At 46.7% G+C, this 21,288-nt stretch overlaps 1 protein-coding gene across 3 annotated transcripts in view; it reads left to right on the top strand.

Annotated features, from left to right (window-relative positions):
• ACAD10 (acyl-CoA dehydrogenase family member 10) overlaps nucleotides 1–21,288 on the top strand; it is a 141,296-nt gene that overhangs the window by 87,086 nt on the left and 32,922 nt on the right. For all 3 annotated transcript variants that reach the window (XM_044275779.1, XM_044275781.1, XM_044275780.1), the window contains exons 13-15: nucleotides 8,809–9,194; nucleotides 10,397–10,537; nucleotides 11,459–11,596. In XM_044275779.1, coding sequence (XP_044131714.1) covers nucleotides 8,809–9,194; nucleotides 10,397–10,537; nucleotides 11,459–11,596 — 665 coding nt within the window. The remainder of the gene's footprint in view (nucleotides 1–8,808; nucleotides 9,195–10,396; nucleotides 10,538–11,458; nucleotides 11,597–21,288) is intronic.

Genomic DNA, 21,288 nt, shown 5'->3' with positions numbered 1-21,288 from the left:
TCTTGTCCTACCGTCTTTTTGTCCTTCTCCGGCAAACCCCAAGGAACGCGCTCTCCACTCCCTGGACGTTGTCAGGGCCCTGAAGGTGTATCTGGGGGCTACCACCTCCTTCCGCCGTTCGGACTCCCTCTTTGTGATTCCCGAGGGGCCTCGTAAGGGTCTGGCGGCTTCCAAAGTCACTGTGGCGCGGTGGATCCGCTCGGCTATCGCTGAGGCCTATCGCGCTCGTGGCCAGGTTCCCCCGTCTCGGATTACCGCTCACTCCACAAGGGCGGTGGGAGCTTCCTGGGCTAGACGCAATCGCGCCTCCGCGTCCCAGTTGTGTAAGACTGCCACTTGGTCGTCCTTACATACCTTCACGAAGTTCTATCACTCATGGTTTACTGTGTGATGGTTTCCATTGTGTTTTCCATTATCTCCTTCTCCTACTGCTTTTGCAAAGACTGAAGTCCTCCTGGTGGAGCCTGGTATAGCCCGAGGAGGAGGAGCTTCTTTTTTTTGCATAGTGTCCCTCCTAGTGATACTTCTAAGCTATACCCATGGTCTGTGTCCCCCAATGGAAAAGACAAGAAAAAGATTTTACAGGTGAGTTTCAGAAAAAATCTCCTTTTTTTTTTATTACTTAGGGGCACATTTATTAAGACCGGCATTTTGGACGCTGGTCTTAATAACCCCCTGCGCTGGTGGTGGATCGCCAAACTTATGTAGAGGCGCTGGCCTCTACATAACTTTGGGATATCCACAGCCGATTCTGAATGTAAGCCAGCTTCCTTGCTGTCTTACATTTAGACCATTTTCTATGCCTAAGGCTACATGCACACGAACGTTTGTTTCCGTGTCCGTTCCGTTTTTTTGCTGATAGGATGCGGACCCATTCATTTCAAAGGGTCCGCAAAAAATGCAGACAGCACACCGTGCTGTCCGCATCAGTATGTCCGTTCCGTAGCCCCTCCAAAAATATAGAACATTACAATGGATCCGCAAAAAAATGGATGGCATGCGGATGTCATCCTTGTTTTTTTTTTGGGGGGGGATACGCAATTTGCAGACCGCAAAACACATACGGTCGTGTGCATGTAGCCTAAACCAGACAGAATCTGCACCAGATATGTTCATAGACTACCTCAATGCATACAAAATCAAGAATAATCTACTTATGATTACAGAAGGGGGGGTGGCTTGAGAGCCTCCGGTGTGCAATGCCCCCTATCCCAGGGGCCCTTCCTCTTTCTCGCTGTTTCCGGTCTGGGGCGCCACCGGGGCCGCTGCTAATTGAGGCCCCAGCTTCCCTGCGGTCTACTTCCGCATCGGCTACCCGGGGGTTCATCTCTCCCGGCCGAGGCTCTAAGCGATAGCTCCGTTATTCCGCAAGTGGGGGGGGGGGGGGTTTGAGGCCTCTTCAGCAGGGACAGCAGTGGACAAATGTCTATGCCCCTGACCCAGTCACCCCTACCCCCCAGCCTATGGTAGAGCTGGAGTGGGTGCGCTCCCGGTCAAGATTGGTACAAAACGTGTCCCATACCAACAAAACTATTGTGGAAATACTGGTGCGTTTGACCGAAAGGCCATCCTCTGACCATGACCAGTCCGACTCTGGGGATCCTGGGGCTCATTTCCATCGCGGCCGTCCTGCTAAACGGGCCAGATCATCCTCCCCCAAAGGTTGTCTGTGTCTCCCTTTTCCTCTGCCTCTCCGCCTCCTACCAGAGAGTCTCACTCTGACGTGTCCTCCGTGGAAGACCCCCGAGGAGAGACCCTGACGTAAATTTTTTGCGCACTCACCCATAGCTTTCATATAAAACATAACTTTTACTACTAGATATTAAAATAATACCCCATATATTGTAGAATATAATGGCATACTATGCCAGATAGATAGGCAAAGCCTTACTTTGGATGTGTCCAGGATAATACCATCCAAATAAAATAAAGATGCAATAACAATTGGAGACCGAGGGCTTTGATAATTAGTATACGAGAAATGAGGTCAGCACAGGAAAATGAATTATTCTCTGATGTATCCCTAAAGGATACCCCTGCCTACAGATGGAGCACCCGCCCCTAAAGGGGTGACCCCACCTCTCGGTGGCTAGGCCCCTGCTGTCACCTACTGTAATCCTGTCGGTGGATATGAAAAATGCTTGTCCCAATGCGTTTCCCCAGTGTCAGTAGAGCTGGGTCATTGTGTGGATGTAGAACATACTTATGCGAATCCCATACTATGAAGGGAAAACGGGCTGGAAGGCTTGGCGCAGAGGTGCTCAATATATGGGGTATTATTCTATACTATCTAGTAGTAAAAGTTAAAGGGGTTGTCCGAGTTATAGAAAAAAAAGATATAGCGCTGTAAATCTGATGGTCAGTGATATATAACTAAGCTAAACAAGTTTTAGGCAAAGAAATATCTATTTCCTCATTTCCCTGGTTCTCTTCTGGCCTTTTGTTTACTTGCAATAAAAACCCCTCTGCCCTCCCCCTGCACTGCTAAGAGAGTGAATACAAGTACCGCCATGAGTGACATGTCTGCCTGCTGGGAGACTCAGCAGCATGTTGTATGTGTAGGACTACAAGTCCTAGCTGTACAATGACACTGCTAATACACACAGGATCTTCCCCCTACCTGCAATGCTCTGCAGAACTTCTCTTTCAGCTCCTGTGCCCAGCATTTGTCTCCTCACTGCCTGCAGCTACACAGTAAACACTTCAGCCCTGAGTCTGTGCCGCTGAAGGGGTTAGGAATCCTGGGAGAGAGCAATAAGCAGCAGCCGGCAGTGCAGGGGGGCGTGGCCAGCACAGTGACTTCTGGTGTACAGTTCTCTCAGGCTTGTGCACCAACATTATCAGAGCAGGGAGAGAAGCTGACATCACAGGGCATGTGACCCTCAGTGAAATCTGAGAAACCAGTCATTAAATGAGTTAATTGGAAAGCTGTTACATTTGCCTAGTTAGAAACATAGAAAGAATAAAAAAATAACTTGGACAACCCCCTTTAAGTTTTATATGAAAAGTCACTCTACATGGGTGGGCAAAGCTATAGGTGCGTGGGCAAATAATTTACGTCAGGGTCTCTCCTCTGTGGTCTCCTCAGGGGAAATTTCCAATATTGTCCTGCAGCTCTCCCATGCTAGTGCGTATATTTGTGAAGCCTCTGGATGCGGCCAGGCTTATGGCCCGCTCGTCAGCCCATTTGGTGGCTATTTTCTGTACCCTATGGTTCTCCTGCTGGGCGGCAGATAATTCTTCAAAGCGGACCCTGACGGCCCTTCCCTTTATCGGCAACAGACTTTTTGGAAAACGTCTGGATGAAATCATTTCTGATGCTACAGGTGGTAAGAGCACTCATTTACCAACAGAACAGGGTTCGTTTCAACAAGTCAAAAAAGCGTAAAACTCTTTTTCGGTCCTTTCAGAGTTTTTCCAGCCCCAAGCGGCCAACCTACAAGTCTGCCCCGGATGAGAAGCGCAAGCCTGCCTTCAAGCCTTTACCGTTCCTGGCGTCCCCATCAACAGTGCTCCCAGTCCTATAACGCCAAGGCTTCATCTGTTTCGGCTTGTTTGGCTGGGTGAGAGAGGTCATGGCAGAGGGTTACAAGCTGGAAAGCAGGTCCTTCCCTCCATCCCGATTTTTTTCCGCTCGTCTCCTCCGACGTATCCCTCGGCCGCAAATTCCTTTTTTCAGGCTATTTACACACTTCTGCGGCAGGGAGTGATTGTCACGGTTCCTGCGCAAGACCGTTTTTGCGGGTTCTACTCCAATCTCTTTGTGGTCCCCAAAAAGGAGGGGGCGACCTCAAGGCACTCAACCGCTTTTTTTGGCTCCTCCACTTCTGGATGGAGTCCCCGAGATCGGCCTTTACGTCCATGGAACCAGGGGAGTACCTGTTCTCGATAGACATCAAGGACGCTTATGTTGCGAAAATAACCTCGCCACTGGATTTTGGAGGGGCCTGTTTGCCAGCCTCTTGCCTTAGGATTATGGCCCATATACTAACTTTGAAGGAGAAGATAGACCGGCCGCACAGCCTAAATCTAAGTCGAACTGTTTTGGGCAGGAAAGCCATGTTTGCAGTTGGGTAAATATGACTTCCATGGAATTCGGGAACCCCTGCTCGGATCTGGGTGATTTTTGGATATGTTTTTCACCCAGATCAGAGCTATCCATGGATATGTTGGGTTTTAAGGTGTTTTCTGTGTTTTGGGGAAAATGTGCATTTTCTGCCTATGAGTGATTAAGTTAGTGGTGTTTGGTATTTTGTCACAGACAATGCCCATTGTATTTTGTTGATTGCATCACAGGCAGAGGGGGGTTTATGTACATTAGCTGGGATTGTCTAACTGTACAATACTGTTGATTGGCTGTTCTGACTTTGTGTCCTGTGCTCCACAATGTCCACGTGGGTGGTAACCTTGTGGGGAAAACTGTATATAAGAAATGCCTTTGTGCTCATTAAACAGACCTGCTTTACCCCTTCATAAAGTCTTGGCTCAGGTTTGGGGGGATAACTACACTCTTGGGGATTGCTATATCACAATACTCCCCTGAGTGTAAGCTCTTGTAAGAGCTTGTTCCTGGTTCCTGCTCTCTGGATTTAGGAGAGGTTCACCCACTGGAAGCTGAAGCCTGGACTTGGGTACAGCGTGGGTGGAGGACGGCGAGACCCCAACTAAGCTGCTGCGGTTCGTGGGGTCTGTGGTGGTTATGGTATCGAGCAGAGTGCTTGGAGCCCTCGGGAAGCACTAGCATCTATCAACAGGGGTACCCAATCGGGGTGCCAGGAGATGCGTTACAGCTCATCTTCATGTTGCCATCTGCGTCAGTCATCAAAAATTTCTCCGGTTCGCAGTGGGTCCCTTTTACTACCAGTTTGTGGCCCTCCCGTTCGGCCTGGCCACAGCTCCCAGGGTCTTTAAGAAAGGTTCTGGTGCTGGTCATGGCCCTGCTCCATGCCAGGGGTATAGTGGTGATCCCTTACTTAGACAATATCCCGATAAAGGTCCTGGATACCCTGGAACGATTCGCATGTATCCTGAACCGGCAGAAGTCATGTCTTTATCCAGCTCAGCGGCTAACCTTTCTGGGCATGTTACTCAACACCTTTCAGACCAAGGTACGCTTGTTCCCCGGAGAAGCTACCCACTCTCTGTCTTCAGAGTCTCCCCTTGTTGCAGCCCCGTCCTCTTGCCATTCGTCACTGCATGCGGGCTCTGAGTCACATGGTCTCTGCCTTTGAAGCAGTTCCCTATGCTCAGTTCCATACCAGGATTCTTCAGCGAGCCATTCTAACCAATTGGGACTGTTCCCCAGCCTCCCTGGATCGGCCCATGCGTCTTTCTGCCACGACCCGCTGGGCCCTCAGGTGGTGGTTGGTTTCCCCGATGCTGACATCGTGCCGCTCTTTCCTTCCTCTCCGTTAGACGGTGATGACAACGGATGCAAGCCTGCAGGGTTGGTGGGGGAGGCCTGTTGGGAAATCTATCAATCTATCCGTTCAAGGAGTGTGGACACGCGAGGAGCGCTCCCTCCCAATCAACATTCTGGAATTGAAAGCGATTTGTCTCTCTCTCTGCTGCATTGGACCGTCCATCTCTGAGGACGTCCGGTTCGAGTTGCGTACCTCATTTATCAGTGTGGCGCCCGGCAGCCATGGCAGAAACAGCTCTGATTCTCAGCTGGGTGGAGAGCCATGTTCCGGCGCTGTCGGCAGTTCACATCCCCGGCGTCGACAACTTGATCATTTCCTCAGCTGGGAACGTCTCAATCCAGGTTAATAGGCTCTTCACCCGGGGTCGGCCGGACGTGTATCTCATGGCTTCCCACTTCAACCACAAGGTTGAGAACTTCGTCATGCGGTCCAGGGATCCCATGGACCTGGCGTGCGACGCCCTCGTGATTCCATGGAGTCAGTTCGCGTTTCCTTACATGTTCCCTCCTCTTCGTCTCATTCCGCCTCTCCTCTGGAGGATTAGGTCCAAAGGTCTGCCCGTCATTCTTGTGGCCCCTGATTGGCCTCGGCGGGTGTGGCACGCATGTCTAGTCACCCTCCTCGCCGACGAACCCTGGCGTCTTCCTCTTTAGGAGGACCTCCTGTGGCAGAGACCAGTTTTCCATCCGAATTTAGGATCGCTACATTTAACGGCATGGCTGTTGAAGCTGAGGTACTAAGGGTTCGGGGTTTCTCGGATGATGTTGTCCAGACCATGATTTGTGCCAGAAAGCAGTTGTCTTCCTGAATCTACGACCGAACCTGGAAGTCCTACTTTAGTTGGTGCGACTTTTGTCTTTCCTACAGTCCGGCATGGACTTTGGGCTGGCTCTCGGCTCCCTCAAAGGGCAAGTTTCGGCTCTTTCCATTCTTTTTCAGCTGAACTTGACTTTGCTTCCTGCAGTTCAGACCTTTTCTGCAGGGGGTTGCGCACGCTGCACCCCCTTTCCGTCCTCATTTGAATCTTGGGATCTTAATCTAGTGCTCAGCGCTCTCCAGTCTTCACCGTTTGAGCCTTTGCAGCAGGTGTCACTTCACTTCCTGTCCTACAATGTGGCCTTTTTGGTGGCAATCACTTCCATCTGTAGGGTGTCGGAACTCGCAGCTCTTTCCTGATCCTCCATCAGGACAAAGTAGTCCTTCACCCTTCGCCCTGTTCAGTCCTTCCTTCCTTCTTTCCGAAGGTTTTGTTGGCATTTCATCTCAATGAAGAGATCGTTCTCCCTTCAATTTGTCCTGACCTGTCTCTTCCTCGTGAGCAGTCGTGATTTGGTACGAGTCGTTCGCATCTATCTGTCCCAGACGTCCTCTTTCCGGCAGACAGATTCCCTGTTCGTCATTCTAGAGGGGCCGAGACGAGTGCTGGCTGCGTATAAAACTTCCATTTCCTGATGGATTTGTTTGCCCGTTGTGGAAGCGTATCGTGCCAGTGACCGGGCCCCACCCTTCCGGGTTACTGCTCATTTTCCTCGGGCAGTGGGGGCCTCTTGGGCAGTGCACCATGGGGCTTCGGCCCTTCAGGTAGGCAAGGCGGCTACCTGGTCATCTTTGCACACCTTTTCCACATTTTACAGAGTACACACCTTTGTGTCTTCTAACCCTTCTCTGGGGCGTAGAGTTTTGCAGACGACGGTTCTCTGGCCGGAGGGTTCTTGTTTATGCCCACCTTGGGGACTGCTCTGTAACGTCCCATGGTCAAGCCTGTGTCCCCCAATGATACGGATGAGAAAACTAGATTTTTGTACTTATCGTAAAATCTGTTTCTCTTCCGTTCATTGGGAGACACAGTTCCCACCTGTTCTCTTTTACGGGCCTTTTCTGGCCTGCGTGGTTCTGGGTTTGTACATAGTTTGGTTTTCCTGTTTTTGTCTTGCTTCTCCTACTGCTTTTACACTAACTGATTTAGCTTAGTCCCTGTAGGAAGGGTGTAGCTGAAGGGAGGAGCTCACACTTTTGTGCTTAGTGTCTGCCTCCTAGTGGCAACAGCTATACCCATGGTCAAGCCTGTGTCCCCTAATGAACGGAAGAGAAACAGATTTTACTGTAAGTACAAAAATCTAGTTATTACAACCTTAGGGCTCATGCACACGAACGTATTTTCTTTCCATGTCTGTTCCATTTTTTATTTTATTTTTGTTCTGCATAAGGTCCGCATTTATTTAAATAGGTCCCGCAAAGCAAAAAAAAAAACTGAAGTTACTCCATGTGCATTACGTTTCTGTATTTCCATATTTGAGTTCCGCAAAAAAATAGAACATGTCCTATTATTGTCTGCATCATGGGCAAGGATAGTACTGTTCTATTAGGGGCCAGCTGTTCCATGCACGGACATCATCCGTATTTTTTGCGGATCCGTTATTTGCGGACTGCAAAATACATACAGTCATGTGCATGAGCCCTTAGGCTAATTTCACAAAAGCATAAAGCTATCCGGCAGGCTGTTCTGGCAGCCAGCAGAAGTTCATCATAACCAGATAGTGCTGGAGCACTGCCAGACCCCATTGACTATAATGGGACTCGGCGAGGATCTGGTCAGTTTCCCCCAAGAGTGTCGGAATTCAGCCAGACAAAAAACAGTGCTTGTACTAGTTTTTGTTGGGCTAAATCCTAGCACTCATGCCAGAAACTGTCTGGATCCCATTGGGTCTCTTTATAGTCAATGGGCTCCATTTAAGAACAGCAGTATCCGGCTATGCTGGAATAGCTTTAACGCATATGTGAAACTAGCCTAACTTAATCCTCTATAACACATATTTTCAGGTCTAAAGGGAGATCAATCCCAGTATTGCATCCACTTAGGACCTAATCTCTTGTCTGAATATTGTAATACAAGGGAAGTTTTCTTGCATATGTATTATATGGGGGGGGGGGGGGGGGTTGCGCCAAGATAGAAGCATATACCCAATCCACATTACACTCAGCCATTTCCAGCAGTCCCATGGAGAAAGAATGGAGCAGCAACCTGCCACTTCATTGCATAGGACCCCTGTTTTTGTAATTATCTAGGGTCCCAGCAGTCAGGCCCCACCTTTCAGATACTTGTGAACAGGGGATATGTTTTTATCCCCTTTTATGAGATAGGGTTAGCCCATATACAGTAGTCAGAGGAATGAAAAAAATATTCAGTTACTTGAACTGCACTTATGCAGAACATACTGTATATGAAATGTCTAGCCTTGGGGTTTAAAGAATACATTGCATCTAGTAATATAGGTATAGATATCTCTTTTTCTAATTCAGTAATTTAATCATTTTACATTCCTTATTATTCAGGCATTTTGTCAGTAATGCAAACAATTTATTACTGTTTTTACCTTCATTATAGGTCAAGCTAGTTCTGCAAGTGCAGAAGCTAGTGGTAAATTAGCTGAATTCATGGCAGACATAGCCTGGGATTTTGCAACAAAAGAAGGTTTTCGAGTATTTAAATCTGAATCTGGGGGCTTATCCAAAAATCCACCAAAAAGATCATATAGTACTTTGAGTCTGGCACATAACTCAAGAACCTTTGTTCCTAGAGCCTACTTGCACTCAAACCAGAGAGGTATTCTGATCATAAGTCCTGAGGGACTTTCCACAAATGCCAAAAGCCTGTACGGTAAATTAAAGGAATTTATCGAACTTCATATTTACCCTGCTGAGCAAGAACTGAGAGACTATCAACTTTCCGTGAGGAGATGGGAACCACACCAACTTATTGAGGACCTCAAGGTAATAGAAAAAAAAACATGGAGAAACAATGAGCTATTCTGTATACATGGGAATCCCTTAAGAGATGAAAAGTCCACCTAACCATTGCTTTATTCCATAAAAATATAAATTTGATTTAAAAGAAGGCCTTACTAGTAGGCTATGGCAAAATGTAAGGTAATGGATTTTAAAGGGGTTGTAAACTAATAGTAAATAGAACTAAACAATGTGAGCAGATACAATATACATTATGCTAAATTTCTACTGATAACTTCCTACAAAAGAGGGAGAGGTGAAGATCAGACTTGCTGCATCTATCCTTCTACCTATCATAATAGAGCTATTTACTTAACCAATGTAATGAGCTCTGTGCCGGAATCCTTCAAAGCCTATTTCCACAAACATGATTATATTTAAATTTCTAACCAATAAAATGTTACACATTTTTGCAAATATAAATTATCAACAGTTTTTTTAAGTTTCAACCTAATCTCCCCAGTGGTAGCAGTCTTTAGTTTTGACTAGATTGCCAATGGACCTGAGCATCAATGCATGGACTTTCTGTGGTCACGTGTGCCAAAATCCTGATCCTGGGTTTCTAACTGTGGCCTGGTCATCTTCTCAGGAATGTGTTATTTTTGGGCATGTTTCTGTGTTCCATCTCAGGCCAAATATATAGATCCAGTTCCAGACAAACAGTTGCAAACATGCACTGACAACAATACATACTGCATACCCTTTTTCATCTCCCCCTTCTCCCAGCAAACCTGCCACAGAAGGACCAAACCAAACACCAGGAGAGGCTAGATCACCTATGGAGCCTCTCCCATCCACATATTTGGGTGTTTGTAAAGGAATCAAAAGATCCAAGGTTCTAAGCCCCCTAAGTGGGTTATTATAGAAGTTAAAAAAATAAAATAAAAAAATATTAAAAGTTTAAATAACCCCCCCTTTCCCAATTTTACATTTAAAAATATGCAAATAATAAAAAAAATATATATCAGTATCCCGCATCTGAAAATGTCTGAACTTTAATTTTAAATGTTATGGCTATTGGAACGAAGGGAGGAAAAAAATGAAAATCCAAAGCCAATAATGGTTCTGGTACTTAAGGGGTTATACATATGAAGTATGAAAATTTTCTTATTGGGATCCTTCTTAATTTAAGGGACTAATAAAGCTGTAATTGTTGGAAGTTGCTAGTTACATTCTGTGTCATATAGGAAAAAGCCAAGAATCAAGGGTTATGGAATCTTTTCCTTCCGTTGGAGAGTGACCCAGAGGGCAAGTATGGAGCCAAGCTGACAAACATGGAATTTGCTCATCTTTGTGAGCTAATGGGGACATCTATCTATGCTCCAGAGGTTTGTTTTACAGCATATGTACAACCATGTCTTTCTCCTTTAAAGAGGACCTTTCATGAGTCCAGACATTCTAAAATAAGTAGGGGGTTGTGTAGGGTATAGTGCAGGGATGTAATATCGCTTACTAGTTTGTCTGGGCGCCGTTTCATTCCCCCGCTGTGCCCCCAGTTTTCCTGCCTGATATGCTAATGAATAGCATCGGTACAGGGATGCTAATGGGCGTCTCCTTCTCCCTGGCTGTAGCGCAGTCCAATCACAGCGTAGAGCGTCACAGCCAGGGCGAAGGTGAGTTTTTTTGTTTTTTTTTCTCCCTGGCCGTGATGCTCTCCTCTGTGATTGGACCGCGCTACAGTCAGGGAGAAGGAGACGCCCATTGAGAAACAGGGCAGTCTCCTCCTCCCTGTACCGATGCTAATCATTAGCATATCAGGCGGGAAAAGTGAATGGGGGGGCACAGCAGGGGAACGGAGCGGCGCCCAGACGAACTAGTAAGCAATATTACATCCCTGCACTATGCCCTACATAACCTGCTAGTTTTTTCATAATGTCTGGACCCATGAAAGGTCCTCTATAAAGAGCATCTGTCAGTGTGATCAACCCTATTAAACCAGGCACACTGCCTTTTAGTGTTGATAATGCCGAATTAATTGAGCCCCTGTATTTGAAATTGTTGGACCTGTAGTAGAGATTTTATTGCATATGCTAATGAGGTGTTTGGAGGACATCGCCCTGCACAGTCTTTTTGTGGTGTTTTGTCAGAACTTATGACATCATTTGTCGCTGGGACCTGATTGATATTTATGAGGTCCTTAGTTTCAAGAGATTTGTAGGCTGAAATCTCACCAATACCAGTATCATAAAACTGACCTTCTGCTATGTGTAGAAGTAGCTTTTTTGTAACACTGTTAATATAATATTCAGATATTTAATTGTTCGGCCCCCGACACTGGAAACATGGAAGTGCTAATTCGTTATGGAACAGAAGAACAGAGGGAACGATGGTTGAAGCCACTTTTAAAAGGGGAGATCAGATCATGTTTTGCAATGACCGAACCACAGGTAAGGGAACCACTAGAAGAAATGTTATGCTTGAGTTTTCATGGATGTTTTCAGTATAAGGCATTTCCCATTCATGTTAATAGTTATCATCTATTTCTACATCACTTTTGGATTTTGAGCTCAGGCTTCTACTTATACTTTACCTATGTATCTGTGGTGTTCTGCCTTACCCTGTTTGCCACTACTTATCCTCCTCTGTATCTTCCTCAATCTTCATATTATTCTATCAGTGGGATATTATTTTATTGTTCAGAGCTCACCCTTTTGCATGGACGAGTGCCACCGTCCTAGTCTGTATTACATTCTGGAGACCACTTCACTGTATAAACTGACTTTAGAGGGTAATCAACACCCAACCTGCTATGTCAATTTAGGAAACAAAGGGACAGGGATAAGCCATGAGGATGTCCAGTGACAGCTATAGGTCACAAGGGTATCAGATCTGTCATTGTCCTACCCAATACATGTATGGACCGCTGCTATTCCATACATTTTATTTTGTCATCCTGATTTTCAGATAGGAATTCACACAGCAGATTCAGAATGAGCAGACTATCAAACATTTTATAAAGTGCTTGTAAATGAGACCATGTTCCATTGAGAGTAATAGTGTAAGGGTTCATTCACACGTACGTATGTGTTTTACAGATCCGCAAAACACGGACACCGACAATGTGCGTTGCGCATTTTGTGGAACCGCACATTACCGGCACTCTCATAGAAAATGCCTTTTCTTTTCTTCGGACAAGAATAGGAATTTTTTATTTTTTTTGAGGATCCGGACAGCACATTCCGGCCCCATTGAAAATGAATGGGTCTGCAACTGTTCCGCAAAATTACGGAACTGATGCGGACCCATTTCGCAGACATGTGAATGGACTCTTACTGTCATATTTTTATTTGCTAGTTTATTAGAGCTGGGCATGTATACCTGAGTTAGTCTGTCAATGATTCCCAAAAGATCTGTAATTACGGTACCTTATAATAACAGCTTTCATTAATTTCTCCTGTCCCTTTCCACTGCTCCCTTAACCCCTTAGTGACCGAGCCTGTTTGGGCCTTAATGACCAAGCCAGATTTTGGAAACCAGGCATGTGTCACTTTAGCAGAGAAAAACTTCGTAAAGGTTTTGCACATCAAAGTAATTCTGATATTATTTTCTCATCACATATTGTACTTTACTTAGGGGGTACAATATGAGTATCTTTATTTAAAAACTTGGCATATTTTCCTATTTTCAACTGCAATATTTTACATACATACTGTTTAATATTTTTATCAGAAATATCTTTCCACATCTTTAATTTATTTTGACTGCACTTACAAAAAACTTTACTTCCTGCAACAAGCCAAGTTTGCAAAGGCTTATAAGTGTCAGAATAATATAACCCCTTTAAAAAGTGACCCCATTTTGAAAACTAGACCCCTTAGTGTATTAATCTATGGGTGTAATGAGTTTTTTGACCCATTAGTTTTTTTAAATAAAATAAATGATAAGAAGGTGAAAAAAATTGAATTTTAATTTTTTACACAAGTGTCAATTTAAAGACAGATTTTTCTTTCTTTAAAGCACATGAACATGAAGAAGTACACCCCAAAATGTATCACCCCATTTCTCCTGTCTTCAGAAATGTCCCCATTGTGGCCCTAATCTTATGTCTTGACACACGGCAGGGCCCAAACATAAAGGAGCACCTGGGGCCTTTCAGATAATAAACTGAAAATGGTTTAGGCCCCATTGCATACATGTGGAGGCGTTGAGCTGCAAAATGATAGAAAACCCTTAGAAATGACCCCTAGATCCCTTAAAGCATGCATTTAGTGGTGTAGTGAGCATCTTGAGTGCAAAATTATTATATGATGAAATAATGAGTATATATGGTTTTAATCAAATTGTTAATAACATTTTCACAGGAAATTGGAGGAAAATATTTTTAGAGGTGTAACCCTGTTACTGTCTTAGAAATCCACCACATTCTTATCTTTGTGGCTCGTACAGATGAGAAGTGAAGCTGTGTAGAGTTGAGCGAACACCTGAATGTTCGGGTTCGAGATGTTCGGCCGAACTTCCCGGAAATGTTCGGGTTCGGGATCCGAACCCGATCCGAACTTCGTCCCGAACCCGAACCCCATTGAAGTCAATGGGGACCCGAACTTTTCGGTACTAAAAAGGCTGTAAAACAGCCCAGGAAAGGGCTAGAGGGCTGCAAAAGGCAGCAACATGTAGGTAAATCCCCTGCAAACAAATGTGGATAGGGAAATGAATTAAAATAAAAATTAAATAAATAAAAATTAACCAAAATCAATTGGAGAGAGGTCCCATAGCAGAGAATCTGGCTTCACGTCACCCACCACTGGAACAGTCCATTCTCAGATATTTAGGCCCCGGCACCCAGGCAGAGGAGAGAGGTCCCGTAACAGAGAATCTGTCTTCATGTCAGCAGAGAATCAGTCTGCATGTCATAGCAGAGAATCAGGCTTCACGTCAGCCACCAGTGCAACAGTCCATTGGCATATATTTAGGCCCAGCACCCAGGCAGAGGAGAGAGGTCCCGTAACAGACAATCTGGCTTCATGTCAGCAGAGAATCAGTCTTCATATCATAGCAGAGAATCAGGCTTCACATCAGCCACCACTGCAACAGTCCATTGTCATAAATTTAGGCCCAGCACCCAGGCAGAGGAGAGAGGTCCCGTAACAGACAATCTGGCTTCATGTCAGCAGAGAATCAGTCTTCATGTCATAGCAGAGAATCAGGCTTCACGTCACCCACCACTGCAACAGTCCATTTTCATAAATTTAGGCCCAGCACCCAGGCAGAGGAGAGAGGTCCCGTAACAGAGAATCTGTCTTCATGTCAGCAGAGAATTAGTCTGCATGTCATAGCAGAGAATCAGGCTTCACGTCACCCAACATTGGAACAGTCCATTGGCATATATTTAGGCCCCGGCACCCAGACAGAGGAGAGGTTCATTCAACTTTGGGTAGCCTCGCAATATAATGGTAAAATGAAAATAAAAATAGGATTGAATGAGGAAGTGCCCTGGAGTACAATAATATATGGTAGATAAGGGGAGGTAGTTAATGTCTAATCTGCACAAGGGATGGACAGGTCCTGTGGGATCCATGCCTGGTTCATTTTTATGAACGTCAGCTTGTCCACATTGGCTGTAGACAGGCGGCTGCGTTTGTCTGTAATGACGCCCCCTGCCGTGCTGAATACACGTTCAGACAAAACGCTGGTCGCCGGGCAGGCCAGCACCTCCAAGGCATAAAAGGCTAGCTCTGGCCACGTGGACAATTTAGAGACCCAGAAGTTGAATGGGGCCGAACCATCAGTCAGTACGTGGAGGGGTGTGCACATGTACTGTTCCACCATGTTGGTGAAATGTTGCCTCCTGCTAACACGTTGCGTATCAGGTGGTGGTGCAGTTAGCTGTGGCGTGTTGACAAAAGTTTTCCACATTTCTGCCATGCTAACCCTGCCCTCAGAGGAGCTGGCCGTGACACAGCTGCCTTGGCGACCTCTTGCTCCTCCTCTGCCTTGGCCTTGGGCTTCCACTTGTTCCCCTGTGACATTTGGGAATGCTCTCAGTAGCGCGTCTACCAACGTGCGCTTGTACTCGCGCATCTTCCTATCACGCTCCAGTGAAGGAAGTAAGGTGGGCACATTGTCTTTGTAGCGTGGATCCAGCAGGGTGGCAACCCAGTAGTCCGCACACGTTAAAATGTGGGCAACTCTGCTGTCGTTGCGCAGGCACTGCAGCATGTAGTCGCTCATGTGTGCCAGGCTGCCCAGGGGTAAGGACAAGCTGTCCTCTGTGGGAGGCGTATCGTCATCGTCCTGCCTTTCCCCCCAGCCACGCACCAGTGATGGGCCCGAGCTGCGTTGGGTGCCATGCTTCATCGCTGTGACCATGCTTCATCCTCATCCTCCACCTCATCCTCGTCCTCCTCGTTCTCCAGTAGTGGGCCCTGGCTGGCCACATTTGTACCTGGCCTCTGCTGTTGCAAAAAACCTCCCTCTGAGTCACTTCGAAGAGACTGGCCTGAAAGTGCTAAAAATGACCCCTCTTCTTCCTCTTCCTCCTCCTCCTCCTCCTCCTCCTCCTCCTCCTCTTCCATCATCGCCCTAAGTGTTTTCTCAAGGAGACTAGAAGTGGTATTGTAACGCTGATAACGGCGTCATCGCCACTGGCCATGTTGGTGGAGTACTCGAAACAGCGCAACAGGGCACACAGGTCTCGCATGGAGGCCCAGTCATTGGTGGTGAAGTGGTGCTGTTCCGCAGTGCGACTGACCCGTGCGTGCTGCAGCTGAAACTCCACTATGGCCTGCTGCTGCTCGCACAGTCTGTCCAGCATGTGCAAGGTGGAGTTCCACCTGGTGGGCACGTCGCATATGAGGCGGTGAGCGGGAAGGCCGAAGTTACGCTGTAGCGCAGACAGGCGAGCAGCGGCAGGATGTGAACACCGGAAGCGCGAACAGACGGCCCGCACTTTATGCAGCAGCTCTGACATGTCGGGGTAGTTGTGAATGAACTTCTGCACCACCAAATTCAGCACATGCGCCAGGCAAGGGATGTGCGTCAAACTGGCTAGTCCCAGAGCTGCAACGAGATTTCGCCCATTATCGCACACCACCAGGCCGGGCTTGAGGCTCACCGGCAGCAACCACTCGTCGGTCTGTTGTTCTATACCCCGCCACAACTCCTGTGCGGTGTGGGGCCTGTCCCCCAAACATATGAGTTTCAGAATGGCCTGCTGACGTTTACCCCGGGCTGTGCTGAAGTTGGTGGTGAAGGTGTGTGGCTGACTGGATGAGCAGGTGGAAGAAGAGGAGGAGGAAGCCGAGAAGGAGGAGGTGGCAACAGGAGGCAAAGAATGTTGCCCTGCGATCCTTGGCGGCGGAAGGACGTGCGCCAAACAGCTCTCCGCCTGGGGCCCAGCTGCCACTACATTTACCCAGTGTGCAGTTAGGGAGATATAGCGTCCCTGGCCGTGCTTACTGGTCCACGTATCTGTGGTTAGGTGGACCTTGCTCCAGATGGCGTTGCGCAGTGCACACTTGATTTTATCGGATACTTGGTTGTGCAGGGAAGGCACGGCTCTCTTGGAGAAGTAGTGCCGGCTGGGAACAACATACTGTGGGACAGCAAGCGACATGAGCTGTTTGAAGCTGTCTGTGTCCACCAGCCTAAATGACAGCATTTCATAGGCCAGTAGTTTAGAAATGCTGGCATTCAGGGCCAGGGATCGAGGGTGGCTAGGTGGGAATTTACGCTTTCTCTCAAATGTTTGTGAGATGGAGAGCTGAACGCTGCCGTGTGACATGGTTGAGACGCTTGGTGACTGAGGTGGTGGTGGCGTTGGTGGTACATCCCCTGTTTGCTGGGCGGCAGGTGCCAACGTTCCTCCAGAGGCGGAGGAAGAGGCCGAGGCGGCAGCAGCAGAAGAGGCCGAGGCGGCAGCAGCAGAAGAGGTAGCAGGGGGAGCCTGAGCGACTTCCTTGTTTTTAAGGTGTTTACTCCACTGCAGTTCATGCTTTGCATGCAGGTGCCTGGTCATGCAGGTTGTGCTAAGATTCAGAACGTTAATGCCTCGCTTCAGGCTCTGATGGCACAGCGTGCAAACCACTCGGGTCTTGTCGTCAGCACATTGTTTGAAGAAGTGTCATGCCAGGGAACTCCTTGAAGCTGCCTTTGGGATGCTCGGTCCCAGATGGCGCCGATCAGTAGCAGGCGGAGTCTCTTGGCGGCGGGTGTTCTGCTTTTGCCCACTGCTCCCTCTTTTGCTACGCTGTTGGCTCGGTCTCACCACTGCCTCTTCCTCCGAACTGTGAAAGTCAGTGGCACGACCTTCATTCCATGTGGGGTCTAGGACCTCATCGTCCCCTGCATCGTCTTCCACCCAGTCTTGATCCCTGACCTCCTGTTCAGTCTGCACACTGCAGAAAGACGCAGCAGTTGGCACCTGTGTTTCGTCATCATCGGAGACATGCTGAGGTGGTATTCCCATGTCCTCATCATCAGGAAACATAAGTGGTTGTGCGTCAGTGCAGTCTATGTCTTCCACCGCTGGGGAAGGGCCAGGTGGATGCCCTTGGGAAACCCTGCCAGCAGAGTCTTCAAACAGCATAAGAGACTGCTGCATAACTTGAGGCTCAGACAGTTTCCCTGATATGCATGGGGGTGATGTGACAGACTGATGGGGTTGGTTTTCAGGCGCCATCTGTGCGCTTTCTGCAGAAGACTGGGTGGGAGATAATGTGAACGTGCTGGATCCACTGTCGGCCACCCAATTGACTAATGCCTGTACCTGCTCAGGCCTTACCATCCTTAGAACGGCATTGGGCCCCACCATATATCGCTGTAAATTCTGGCGGCTACTGGGACCTGAGGTAGTTGGTACACTAGGACGTGTGGCTGTGGCAGAACGGCCACGTCCTCTCCCAGCACCAGAGGGTCCACTAACACCACCACGACTATGTCCTCGTCCGCGTCCCTTAATAGATGTTTCCTCATTGTTATCGTTCACCACAACAACAAAAATATTATTTGGCCCAATGTATTGTATTCAAATTCAGCTGAATATAAATTTGAGGCCTAGTATTTAGGCGCTGGGTGACCGGTATAGATTTACTGACAGAATTAGACTTTGAAATGCACAGTAGCGTGTGTGTGAAGTTATTCTGAATGACCCTATGTGCACCTTGAATATTATATACCCTTTTAGGGATAGATTTCAAATAGCTCTGAAACAGCAGAAACCACTAAATTATGAAATTGCTAAATTGGGAATTGTATTTCAACCCAGAACAAAAAATGTGCTTTGACGGACACTAAATAACTTGCCCAGCCAGAACAGTACAGCGGTAACGACAGATTTAGCGGGAAATAAATTTGAGGCCTGGTATTTAGGCGCTGGGTGACCGGTATGGATTTACTGACAGAATTAAACTTGGAAATGCACAGTAGCGTGTGTGTGAAGTTATTCTGAATGACCCTATGTGCACCTTGAATATTATATACCCTTTTAGGGATAGATTTCAAATAGCTCTGATATAGCAGAAACCACTAAATTATGAAATTGCTAAATTGGGAATTGTATTAAAACCCAGAACAAAAAATGTGCTTTGACGGACACTAAATAACTTGCCCAGCCAGAACAGTACAGCGGTAACGACAGATTTAGCGGGAAATAAATTTGAGGCCTAGTATTTAGGCGCTGGGTGACCGGTATGGATTTACTGACAGAATTAGACTGGGATATGGCCAAAAAATAACCACACTATTGCTGGTTAAATGCACTTGGTGTGACAGCTTGACCAACCACACTACTGAGGGTTAAATGCACTTGGTGACGGGCGCAGCTTGCCCCTGATGTAGTATATGGCCAAAAAATAAACAGACTATTGCTGGTTAAATGCACTTGGTGTGACAGCTTCACCCTGATGTAGGCTTTAGCCAAAAAACAACCACACCATTGAGGGTTAAATGCACTTGGTGACAGGCGCAGCTTGCCCCTGATGTAGTATATGGCCAAAAAATGAACAGACTATTGCTGGTTAAATGCACTTGGTGTGACAGCTTGACCAACCACACTACTGAGGGTTAAATGCACTTGGTGACGGGCGCAGCTTGCCCCTGATGTAGTATATGGCCAAAAAATAAACAGACTATTGCTGGTTAAATGCACTTGGTGTGACAGCTTCACCCTGATGTAGGCTTTAGCCAAAAAACAACCACACCATTGAGGGTTAAATGCACATGGTGACAGGCGCAGCTTGCCCCTGATGTAGTATATGGCCAAAAAATAAACAGACTATTGCTGGTTAAATGCACTTGGTGTGACAGCTTCACCCTGATGTAGGCTTTAGCCAAAAAACAACCACACCATTGAGGGTTAAATGCACTTGGTCGCAGCTTGTGCTGGCGCACCACAAGACACAAAATGGCCGCCGATCACCCCAGAAAAAAGTGACTAACAAACGGTCTGGGCAGCCTAAAAACAGTGAGCAATTGAATTTCAGCAGCTCAATGATGCACAGCTGCAGATCGATCGATTAATCAAGTCCTTTGGAGGAGTTAATCTGCCTAATCTCGCCCTACTGTCGCAGCCGCAACCTCTCCCTACGCTAATCAGAGCAGAGTGACGGGCGGCGCTATGTGACTCCAACATGGTGACATGGTGCTCTGGCCAATCACAGCCATGCCAATAGTAGGCATGGCTGTGACGGCCTCTTGGGGCAAGTAGTATGACGCTTGTTGATTGGCTGCTTTGCAGCCTTTCAAAAAGCGCCAAGAAAGCCCCTGCCCGGCAAGGTAAAAATCGCTATGCACACAATCAACCAGTCACCCACAGAATCTATAAAAGGACAGTGTCCAGAACTGTCTGTAGGAACAGTAATGGATCACTAATTCCCAAAATGATGTCAGTATTTCTAGACGTGTTGTGGGGTGTCCACAAAAAAAATTTCTTAATAAAGCCCTTAGTGTACTGGTGAGGAACAACTCAATCATTAGAGATCCTCCAAATAAAAAAATCATGCCAATATCATGATACAGTAATGGTAATGGAATTAACAGCTTTGTGTGGCAGGACATAGTCATAAAAAATGAAATTAGGAAAATTAAAAAAACAAATCAGAAAAGGTAAAATTTGTTCTAATGTCTGAAAAAAAAATGTGCTCCACAACCCATCCCTAAAGAAGCCCTCCCTCCCTGGAAAGCACACAAACTAAAATGAGAATAAATAGACTTCCTACCCACCCTTTTTGGTATTAAATAAAATTAATAATTAGCAACAGTATGGGACGTCTCAAAACAGGGGTAATTGCAGAGGCCTGGTTGTGATGGGCAACGGGGGCAGTAAAATCGGGTGTCCCTCCTCCCATGTTTGCTACACACCCGGCATAGTTTCTGAGGATATGTCTTGCTGGCAGCGGCAGGGACGGGGTGAGGGAAGTGGCGTTCTGAAAGCCTTTGAACATCAGATTCAAAGGCTTGTCTAGGTGCAAGGGACTCAAACAGGAGACTCTCAACCACCTTCTCCTGGAACTCAAGGAAGTTGAGGGTTCCTTGGGTCTTTTTTAAATAAAACAAAACTATTATAGGTAACAATCTGAATGAGGTAGAGTGCTACCTTTTTATACAAGGCCCTGTTTTTTTTCGCTTCACCAGGTAGAGTTAAAGCGCCTGGTCTGAGAGGTCTACACCTTCCATAAATTTATTATAATCTGTCACACAGACCGGTTTGTGTTTGTCAGCAGTAGCCCCCCTCTCCCTAACTTGTTGTGCTTTTTCATAAGTTTAAACAGTTATATTTACTTATTTTAGTTATAATGGGTATTCATTGCCTTAAGAGCAATGCTGATTTATATTCACTGTTTTGTATGAAGTTTCATGTAGGCCGAAGTAAGTCCATGAGAAGATTACTGTGCCGTTCAAAAGCTACTGTTATTGTAACAATATATTATACATTTAGAAAGTTAGAAGATGCACCGCACCTGCAGATTCTGAGGCTTCATTGTTTTTCCTATCTGAACATGAATTCCACGGTGTGAGACTGGTCTAGATGTTCCTCAAAGTATATATTCATGTATCAAAGTTTGTCCCTCAGCCCTGAGACAAGGCCTTCAGATGTCAGAGGTGTGACATGTTGAAAATATCAGGCATGTATGAGTTAACCCTT

Source organism: Bufo gargarizans, chromosome 1 (genome assembly GCF_014858855.1).
Source record: "Bufo gargarizans isolate SCDJY-AF-19 chromosome 1, ASM1485885v1, whole genome shotgun sequence".
Classification (NCBI taxonomy): Eukaryota; Metazoa; Chordata; class Amphibia; order Anura; family Bufonidae; genus Bufo; species Bufo gargarizans.
This window is presented reverse-complemented; position numbering and strand designations above follow the sequence as displayed.